Here is a 10,924-nt window from a genome sequence, read left to right on the forward strand (position 1 = left end):
GGAAAATAAACTGAGACTGTCAAATCCAAACCGAGGCATATATTAATTTAAAAACTACGTTCCCCATTTCTTTCTTATGAACACCAACAAGGATGACTTTCAAAAACTTAAACTCATGAAGTAAGTAGCATCTTTCTAGTTGCAATTAGCAACAACCACATTCATTAGGCTTGCAATAAACAGGTTTTTCCTGAAAGGTGTTGGAACAATGTGCTGATCATATGCCATGCTTCTCTGAACATAAAAAAAAATAAAAAAAAACTCTACCCTGGAATTAGTTTTAATTTCATCAGAAAAGCTATCTAACCTAGTTAAACAACCTTCTACAAAGAGGAAGATTTTTCCAATATGTCAATTCTGCTAGATCTAGAACATCCGACCCATAATTTACTGTGAAAAAATTGGTTTCTCCCTTTCTAAGTCAAAGAAAATGTTTCCTATGCAAAGATCCATCTTGGAACGATACTGTATTAAGAAACAAGAAAATGTAATGAGGTTGCACATTAGACAATTTTAATAATCCACCATGACTTTCAGAACTGAAGCACTGCAGCGGTGTTCCGTTTGCAAATATAAGATGCAGTATATAAGTCTGAGGATCTATACACTTGTTTCCCTATCAAACAAATTTTAGGATAGTCTTTGTGACATACAGATTTTGTCTTTTTCCTTCCTACCTGACTCTTAGCTAATGAAAGTGGCAACATAATTGAGCTGCAGTTAAGAGGATGTCAGCACATATACTAAGTAATTCTCCTTTACTTTCCTGTAAGGACAGAAGATCTAGGCACCCCTCCAAAGAAATGCTATATTCAAATATAATTACTGGCAGGTGCCCCAATATATTATCTGCTTTGGATGTCAGAATTCTAAGATATGTTTGGTAAGACAGGATTTTTTTTTTCTGCTTACGGTAAGGGTCAAATCATGCCTGTAGTCGCATGAATATAGACCTTCATTTTGAAATTGGAACAATAAAACCACATGTCACAGGGCTGAGAAATCCTACATAGGAAGTGAAATAACATATTTGAAAGCACCTAGCCCAGTGCCTGGTATATAACATGTGCTCAAAATGTAAAACAAAAGCATTGATCTAAATATTATCTAAGTTTAACATTTAAAGTTGATAAACAAGTATACTCAATTATTTTCCCCTTTCAATACCCTATCTACAATCAGCCTTTGATCATCATGTATCACTGTAAAATTTTTCCTCTCATCTTACATGCATCTGGGAGGTACTCTCCCTTCCGGTCCCACCTGCACCCACTATCCCCCTGCCATATTATCATTATGTGAAGAGGCACTGTAGTCTAATGATTAACAGCCAAATCTTGTCTGTGAATAAAAATAATAATTTCTGCTCCATAGGATTGTTGAACGAATTAAATGAATCAATACACGTAAAACATTTAGAACACAGGAGGCATGTTAGATTTTTTTTTTTTTTTTTTTTGAGATGGAGTCTCACTCTGTCCCCTGGGCTAGGGAGCAGTGGCATGATCTCAGCTCACTGCAACCTCTGCCTCCAGGGATCAAGTGATTCTGCCTCAGCCTCTGGAGTAGCTGGGATTACAGGCAACCACCACGACGCCCGGCTAACTTTTGTATTTTCAGTAGAGACAGGGTTTCACCATGTTGGCCAAGCCGGTCTTGAACTCTTGACCTCAAGTGATCTGCCCACCTCAGCCTCCCAAAGTGCTGGGATTACAGGCGTGAGCTACCACACCCGGCCACATGTTAGCTATTATTATATACATATTACTTTAGCTGTGTCTAAAAACAGGATTTCGGCCAGGCACAGTGGCTCACACCTGTAATCTCAGCACGGCAAGTGGGTTGCTTGAGCTCAGGAGTTTGAAACCAGCCTGGACAACATGGTGAAACCCTGTCTCTAAATACAAAAAGTAGCCAGACATAGTAGTGTGTGCCTATAGTCCCAGCTACTGGGGAAGCTGAGGTGGGAGGATCTCTTGAGCCCAGGGAGGTCAAGGCTGCAGTGAGCTGTGATTATGTCACTGCACTCTAGCCTGAGTGACAAAGCGAGACCCTGTCTCAAAAAAACAAACAAAATCAGGATTTGAGGGATGCCCTCTGAATTCATGTAATGAAGCTTTAAGCTAAGCAAAAATAACTTAGAAACACATTTTAATATACAAAAATCCTCCAAATAAAATGTCTTCCCCTATCAGTTATTGGGAGGGGGGGATTATGAATTTAAAAGGTTATTAATTCTAATTTATTATATATGCCCAAACTGCAGTAAACAAATGTAAAAATCATTCTGGTTCATCTCAAATTAAAATAAACATTGCCTACTATCGGTTACACTTCAGGTAAATTATTTCCTTTTAATATAACAATAACGTGCTGGCCTCTGATTGAATACCATTATTATAATGTACTCATGTGAGCACTATCCTTTAATGTCTGTGGTAAGTTTCAAGATTTCTCTATCACACCTAAGGAATTCTTTTTATTCTTTTTTTTCCCTATGAGAAATATTGCAGAAGAAAGGAATTCTTTTTAATAGTAATTAAATTGAAGTGGTAATATCTATAAAATTTCTTTCCTAAAATTAGTAGTGTTTAAGTTATAAATTATTTATTTTTTTGAGACAGGGGTCTCACTATGTTGCCCAGGTTGGTCCCAAACTCCTGGGCTCATGTAATCCTCCTGCCTCAGCCTCCCAAGCAGCTGGGATTACTTACAGGCATGTGCCTATAAGTTATAAATTTAAATAAGACAAATTTAACCAAGTTACTTATACCAACTTAAAATGATACTTTTTCTCAAAAATAACTAATTCAGAAGAATTATTGGTTTTTAAAAAGCAAAATGAACAGCATTCATTTAAGTAAGAATCACAGTAGTCAGTTTACTTACTTCTTTAGACTTTCAAAACCCTATTAGGAGTTTCTTGTCATATTTTTTTCAAACCACTTATTTCTCTTGTGACTTTCAAATCACCCCACTGCTAGCTCTCTCTCCTCAAACGTGTGTGCATGCACTCTGTCTCTCTCTCTCTCTCTCTCACACACACACACACACACACACACACACAGCTACAAATGGTGGGGATGGGGAGCAGAATTAACAATTTATTTTTGAATCTTACCATATTTGAAGTCAGGTACACTGACCCATCCTTTTCCCATAATCAATATAAAAGACAGCAATTCTAAGGGAAGAGTTAGTTTCTAACAATATATTTAGTATCAATCTTAGTCTAACTATTATTTCATAAATCAACGTAATCTCCAAAGAAACTGTTCAAAAAGATTTCACACATAACACACACTCTATTAGCCCAACAGAAAAAAATATTAATGTGCATACATGTATATTTTATTCATTGTCTGAACTTTTCATTTTTCCTAAAGCAATCTTTATCAAAAGTCAGTAAGCTGAGAATGGGAACCAAACCGTGAGGCCACATAAATTCACTGTGCCAGCATATGGCAGCAAAATAAGAAAAAAAGGTGTATTTTTTCTTATTTTGATTTTGAGTCAAATCTTAATCCAGTTAAAATGTATTGAATGTTAACTTACATTTTTTAAAATTAGCAGTATAAGAATAATTCATAAAACTTACCTTTGCATTAAATTTTCTTTAAATTTATGTTCAAAGGAATATCAAAGACAACTTTTTAAAAACGGACTTCTTAAACAGCCTTTTTACCTGACCACTAAAGCACAGTAATTGATCTTTGGTTTTAACAACTGAAACTCTTTAAAGCAAATGCCAATAGCTTTTTGATAGGAAAAAAAAAATCATTTTTAAAAGTCAAAAACTAAATATACCCACATATTTTAAGATGCACTGCACCTGAATCCTCAGGGAAGGAATGATATAGGATTCTCTTAGCAAACCTCCCCTGCCTCTCAGCCAATTATTAATTAAAACAGATAATTCTGCTAGGGCTAACATCATATTTGGGAACAGTGCAATGATTCTGTAATCTGTTTTAGCCTTTGCAGAAATATTTCTAAAGCAACCCTCTAGCTATAGCATATGTGTATGTGCACACATGTATGTATACATATTTTCAATCCTTGTCTTTTTTTTTTAACTTAGAATTTGTACTCCGCAGCTGTGTACCCTTGGCTAAGTTATTATATATTTCTCATACTCAATTTCTGCATCTGTAAAATCGGGATAATAACAGAATTCACCCTGTGAGGTTGCTGGGAAAACTAGATTCAATGCTAGATTCTTACTCCTTATAAATTTCCTAAACACATACAATCATATCCTCAAAGTATACACATTTAGTGGAGCATCTGACATTCAACCACCTATGAAATTCCCTTTATCTTGTTCATATCAGCCTAACTTGCTGCTCCTTAATTCAAAAACATCAATGACTCTTGCCAGAATAAAGATATTCTGGTAGCAAGAAAGACAAATGATCTTTGCCTGGATCTATTTTTAGGAATGGTTTAATTATCTATACCACCAATGTTAACATTGGAAAATAAGCAAATGGGTGAAAGGCATAAAGAGTCACTCTGAGATGAACAGTTTCACAGTGTTCAAAAATAAATGGGGATGAAGAAAACATTTAGATAATTTCTCTCACTAGATAGTCCTTACTCATGCAAGGTAGGCCAAAATTTGAAGAGGTTTAAGAGGAATTGCCAAATCCATCAATTCAGGCTGTTCAGACCTACAAGGTTCAGAGAGTTTCCAGTTTTAAAATGCAACCAACCAGAGAGAAAACTGTAATTCAATAGCTGGTTGTCAGTGAGTCACTACCTTACAGTGTCAAAAGAAATTTGTTTAGTTATATAGTTACTTCAGAAAACATTCATTAGTTTCTGCAATAAAATATATTTATATCTACATATTATTTATTCTCATCTAAATAAGTAGGGAAAAAACTGACCCTGATTCTCATGTCAGGCAAGAAAGGTATTAGAGTTAATAATTATTACATCACCAGCTACTAGGTATTCATAATTATCTATGACAAGATTAAGGCTACAATTTAGAAAACTGCCAAAGAAACAGCTGAATATTTTGTTCCAATTACACTCCTGCTAAAATAAAGTCTGGTGATTGAATCCTTTTCGATCTAAGAAAAGCTCTGATGTGAATACGGGCACTTCAAACTCTAGTTACACAGATATCACACCATGCTATTTCCTTATTCATCCTAATCTATTAACGGAACATAATCTTACCGGAAAAGGAAAAATGTTGTCAGCCCTGTTCAAGCTATCTTCCATCCAGGATTTAGGTGCAAAGGCAGAGCTGGGGCGAGCATACTTCTGGAGCTGAATATGATTGCTTGCAAAATTTTTCTTCAAAGGCGAGATGGAGTTCAGGGGCGTTATTCCACCATTCAGCCCTCTGCGGTGATCTCGGCCTTGGGAACCTCCCCAGCCACCATATCCACCACCGCCCGGGCTCCAGGAAGAGGAGGGTGTTGGTGACGGACTCTGGTAACTGCTCCAAGGAGACGGGGGTTTGTTAAGATTATTCGCCAAATGAGGCAGCTGGTTAAAAGCAGCATTCCTATGTGTGAAGGGTGGGGGATGGGGACTGGCAGGAGACCTCCTTTGCTGCTGATGCTGGCTGTGATGATGCTGGAAATGAGGGTGATGTGGGTGGTGCTGTGAGAGAGGCCCGATCTGAGGAGAGAAGCTGCCTCCAAAGCCAGGGCTGACATGATGGGGAAAATTTTGAAACAACAGAGCACCGTTATTAGCCGAAGCAGCAGGGACCCCTCCCTGGTGAAAGAAACTTGCATCTTCATTGATTATTGTAGAGGAGGAAGGCGCTATCGCTGCTGACCAGTTGCTGAAACCAGTAAGAGACGATGCACTAGATGTCAAGGGTTGGGTTGAAGTACCCAGCCCAGTGGCTTCTTGATAGTCAAACCCTGTCAACACTGGAGATTCGATTCTTATTTTCTCCTTCCCATTGCCATTTTCCGAGGAATTGTCCCCTTGATTTTCTTCTGATTTTGCCTTCTCGGTTTCAGGCAGTATTCCAGCTTCCTGACCTGGACTGGGGGAAAGCTGCTGCTTTTCTAAAGGGTCTTGCTGTTCCTGTTGCTGACTTTTTGCTTTTTCTGACCCCAAGATCTCATCCTGAATGTTATGGGTAGCTGGAGCAGGAAAAAGCCACGCTGACCCAGCACTGCTGCCATTGGCAGCTGTGTTATTATTTATAAAAGCAGCAGGGCTGGGGGTGGCATTTTGGTGATGGTGTGGAGGCTGCAGATGTGGATGGAATCTGACTGGAAAAGCAGATTTATTCCCAGTATTGCTTTGCACTAGCACTCCAAACCCGTAATCCCCCATTTATTATTTTTGGGAGCAGAATCTCACAATAAAAAATGACAACGTGATGCCTCACGCCTTTTTTTCCTCTACCCAAAATTTAAGTTGTTTGCTTGCCTGCTTGAAATGTCTTATTTATAGCTAGCTCAAAGATCGCAGCTTATCACCTTAAATTGTTCTGATTTGGAATTCTGGTCTCTGACAGAAAAAAACAACTCAAAAAAATCTCTTAAAACATTGACATGGATCCAATTGGGCTTATTTTTAGGAGGGAATAAAAATGAAGAGGGTAAAAATCAAGTCTTTGGTTAGTAAAATAGGCGCTTTCTTTTTCCAAAGGAAAATGTACATGAATGACAAAAACAGAGCTTCTCAAGCATCTATGGATGTAGAAGAATAAGCCTTGCGCGGAGTAAAAATATAGATATATATAATTTAACAATCACATATGGTTTTCCTCAGCAGTTTAGATTCACTCACATAAAAATTAGAATAGGGCTAAGAGGGGAATACGTTCTTTTCTTGGCAGCTTGGTTAAAAAAAATCAGGAATAATTTAAGAACATTATATATTATATATTTATATATATAGATTATATTAGGTTATCTGGGGTGGGAAGTGAATTCCTGGTTTCGGGAGAGGAAATCAGCATTGACTAATGGAAAGATGATCGCAGGGAGGTTTCTGCTGTTTCTGGTCCTGTTTTCTGCTCTTTCGCAGGGTGCAGTTTTGGCCTCTGGGGCTGTTCCTGAGGCTCCGGGTGCAGATCTTGCTGCGGTCGCTGTTCCTGGGCTCCCCGCGGCTTCCTCTCCCCCATGAAAGGGGTTGGAAACACCCGTTTCTCCCTCTTGTGGGGGTCGCGATCAGGAGGGGTTAGCGAGACTCGACGAGGGGGAGCGGGCGGCCCGGGGGTGCGGGGACCGAGGGGGCGACCTGGAAGGTCCTGCGGTTTCTGCCTCTTCCCCTCTCTGCGGCTCCGGGGTTTTTTTCCCTCATGGGACCCAGGGGCGGTTTGTTCAGTTCCCTCAGTTCGATTCTCCGCAGAGAGGGAAAAAAGAGGAAAAAAAGGAAAAACCCACTACCGTAGTTATTTTAAAGGAGAAGGGCCTCCCCCCTCGGCTTTCTCTCTCTTTCTCCCAGAATTTTTTTTAAACTATAATTTAGAAGGCTTTTGTTTCTCCTCACGGTTGCTGGGCCGTCGCCGCCGTCGCCGCTTTACCCTGGTCCCGCAGTCCCCGCTGTCGTTGTTGAGGACTCCTCCTGGTTCTTCTTTTTCTTTCCTTCTTCCTCCTCTTCCTCCTCTGCTGTCGCCGCTGCTGCTGCTGCCGCCGCCGCCGCCACCGCCTCCCGGTGCCCGGGTCCCGCAGCCGCGGCTGAGTCCTTCTCCTCAGGACCGAGCCGAGTGAAATGACAACCAGCTGGAAAGACCCAGAGACACTTCCGGTTCGAAGAGAGAGGGGTGGGGTAGCGCGCATACCCCACCTACCTGCCGGAAGACCAATCATCTGTTAGAACTCAGACTAGACCACGCCCCCTCGCTTCAGAGCTACTCCCAGGAAGGTCGAAAAGTTACCTCCAGAGACGCCTCTTCCGTCTGCGCCTCGCCTAGTGAGGCCGGGCGCCTGGAACCCGCTCTCCCCACCCAGAGTGAGCGCAGCAGGTCGCCATCTTTTGTGTGGGCAAGGGACTTCTTTGATATTTCTCTTCCCTAACTGGGCTTTGCAGGAGGAGTAATAGGGACGTGTCAAGGAGAACGGATTCCTCGCTCACGAAGGCATACGGTCAAGGTGTTGGAGATCGAAGTGGTGGCCCGTGAAACCGCGGATGAATGAGAAGAGTGCCCACAGTAAAGGTGGTGCTCCAAGCATCACGTGCTCTGGCCCGAGCTCCGCCCCAGAGGGATCTGGAAGGGGAGGCGGGTCTTCCCAGCAGCTGTGCGGTGCCTAGAACTGCGTTTGCCCTTGCCCAGAATGTAGACCTCAGGAGGGACTCTCCCTTAACCTTCCAAGCACTCACCCGCACCTCCCACTCTCCCATTCAGCTAGGCTCGCATGTGGTGCCGTCTCCCAGGCGCAGAGATGCAGCTGAGGCGTCTGTGGCTAAGCCCCGGTATCATCTCGTTCTAGTACACCTTACACGCAATACCAAAGGGAAAATTCCAAAACTAAAATTTTATCTTGGCCCTCATATGCTCCTATTTCTTCTATGGTTGCCCATTATTTCGAAGATAAAGGCCAAACTTGTTAGTCTGGTATTCAAGTCTTTCTACCTAATGGGTAATATATCTTAGTGCCTCATCCCCCTCCAAACACACTCTTAATGCCTTTTTACATGCCTTTTCCACTCTTCTCCTTCGGTAATTTCCTATTTATTTTTAGGAATCAGTTCAAAAGCCACCAACAGTATCTTCTGAATTCTCTCTTATAAGCCTCCACGGCCCTGTTTAGGTCTCGTGCTTATTTCTCACACTACATTGTGATGGTTTATGTCTTCCAGACCTGTGCTGGACTGTGGGCTCTTTGAGGAGCAGACACTGTAGATAGGAGACATCAGTGAATGAATCCTGAAGATGTGAATGAACAAACCAGCAACAATGAAGTCTTTCCTGGTGACAGTCCCCCACCCCACCACCACGCCTTCCACCCATCACCCATCCCCCACCCCTCACCCCTGTTTCCAAGTCTGAATTAATTATTTCCTTACTTTTGCCATTTGGTTTGGAGCTCACATATCAGACTTTTCATTATTTGTTTGCTACTCAAGGGCTTTAATGTCTTGTTTATCTTTGTACATTTCCAATGCTATGACCACCATCAGGGCTTAGGATAATACTTTGCTCTCAGCACAGCTTTAAAGATGTTAATAAGTATTTTCCTTTAGCAGGAAGGAAAATGAACCAAGAAATCAGGGTAGAGCCAGAAGTAACTGGCAAAACTAGAGGGAAAAGTAAGATACCAAGATTAATGAAGAATAGTGTGAACAAAGGTGGCTTCCATTTCATTTTCCATAGCCTTCCTCTAATGGTCTCAACTTCTGCCTCAGTCTGTCAATCCTCCATCACTTCCATGTAGAACACCTGAGGGCCTTCAATTGGTGATTTTATTCTCTTTCATTGTGTCATGAGCATGAGTCGTGTCTCTGTAACTCTTCTATGGATTCTTTGAGCATAGAGATTGGGTCTTACCTGCTGTTTATTCCCTACAACTGGACATGCCTGGAAACTTAGCTGGTTCCGTCAGGCGTCATTTCCTCCAGAATGGTTTCCTTGACTGGCCCTCTCTCTAATATCTTGTAGATTCCTCTCTTTTAATTACTGCTCGTTGTCAGTGGATTAGTTTCTTAAGGGCAGAGGTTGTGTCTGATTTAGCTTTATGTCCCCAGTGGCCAGAAGAGGGTCTGGCACAGAGCAGACTCAAAATACATTTATCGAATGAACAAATGAATGTTCCATGCCCCGTAGATGGTTGAGGGTCCCTCAGAGCTACTAATTATCAGTGGCTAAAATGGCAGCCATGATTTGGAAAAAAGAGCACCTTTGGAACCAAACAGCCCTGAATTTGAATACCAGCTCTGCTGCTTCCTAGCTGTGCAGACCTGGGCATCACCTCTATAAGCCCTTGGTTCCTCCTAGATAAAATGTGAATGATATTTCCTCTCTTGCTAAGTTTGTAAATTACATGAGATACATGTGAAGTGCTAGACTCCTAAAAAGTTTTATTAGTCCATTTTCACACTGCTATAAAGAAATACTCAAGACTGGGTAATTTATAAACGAAAGAGGTTTAATTCACTCACAGTTCCACATGACTGGGGAAGCCTCAGGAAACTTACAATCATGCCGGAAGGTGAAGAGGAAGCAAGCACTTTCTTCACAAGGCGGCAGGAGAGACCAGAGTGAAAGAAGAACTGTCAAACACTTATAAAACCATCAGATCTCATAAGAACTCACTATCAAGAGAACAGCATGGGGAAACTGCCCCCTTGATCCAATCACTTCCCTCTCTCTACGCGTAGGGATTACAATTTGCGATAAGATTTGGGTGGGGACACAGAGCCAAACCATATCAGAGGTGTTCAAAAATATCACTTCCTTTGTAACACATTAAATGCAGGGAATTCCTTCGCAAGTGTCTTTTGCCTAGAAGCAGCTGCCTGCACAAGGGAATCCAGGAACTTGTCTTGGTTGATAAAAGGTGGAGACACCCAGGGCCACAGTCAGGTGCTGCCAGGTCAGGCTAATCTTTTAAGGCTAAGTCAGGTGTGGGTAGTAGATTTGGGATGGTTTGGAGCTAGGATGACCACTGAGACATCAGACTTTTGCTTAGGGACTGGAAATATGGAAGAAGGAAGGGGAAACCTATTATTTTCTTTCTTTCTTTCTTTCTTTCTTTCTTTCTTTCTTTCTTTCTTTCTTTCTTTCTTTCTTTCTTTCTTTCTTTCTTTCTTTCTTTCTTTCTTTTTTTTTTTTTTTTTTTTGCATCAGTTGCCTACTCAGGAACCCAGGATACCCAGAGCCCAGGGCTGCGCTCCTTTTAAACATTCTGACCTCAGAAACTTCCCATGGTAACTATGACAACAATTCAGCAGCTCCATTTAGGATCTCCAAAAGGATCTACAGATGTAGGTGAGC

The 10,924-nt window shown here is 41.4% G+C and overlaps 1 protein-coding gene across 4 annotated transcripts in view; it reads right to left on the bottom strand.

Annotated features, from left to right (window-relative positions):
• LOC105480900 (cytoplasmic polyadenylation element binding protein 4) overlaps positions 1 to 7,699 on the bottom strand; it is a 67,887-nt gene extending 60,188 nt beyond the window's left edge. For 3 of the 4 annotated variants that reach the window (XM_011740099.2, XM_011740098.2, XM_011740096.2), the window contains exon 1: positions 5,191 to 7,699. In XM_011740099.2, the coding sequence (XP_011738401.1) occupies positions 5,191 to 6,315 (1,125 nt within the window). In that variant the 5' untranslated portion in view covers positions 6,316 to 7,699. The remainder of the gene's footprint in view (positions 1 to 5,190) is intronic. The other variant, XM_011740097.2, reaches the window with a different exon arrangement.
• Between the last annotated feature and the right edge of the window lie 3,225 nt (positions 7,700 to 10,924).

The sequence above is a fragment of the Macaca nemestrina genome, chromosome 6 (assembly GCF_043159975.1).
Source record: "Macaca nemestrina isolate mMacNem1 chromosome 6, mMacNem.hap1, whole genome shotgun sequence".
Taxonomy (NCBI): Eukaryota; Metazoa; Chordata; class Mammalia; order Primates; family Cercopithecidae; genus Macaca; species Macaca nemestrina.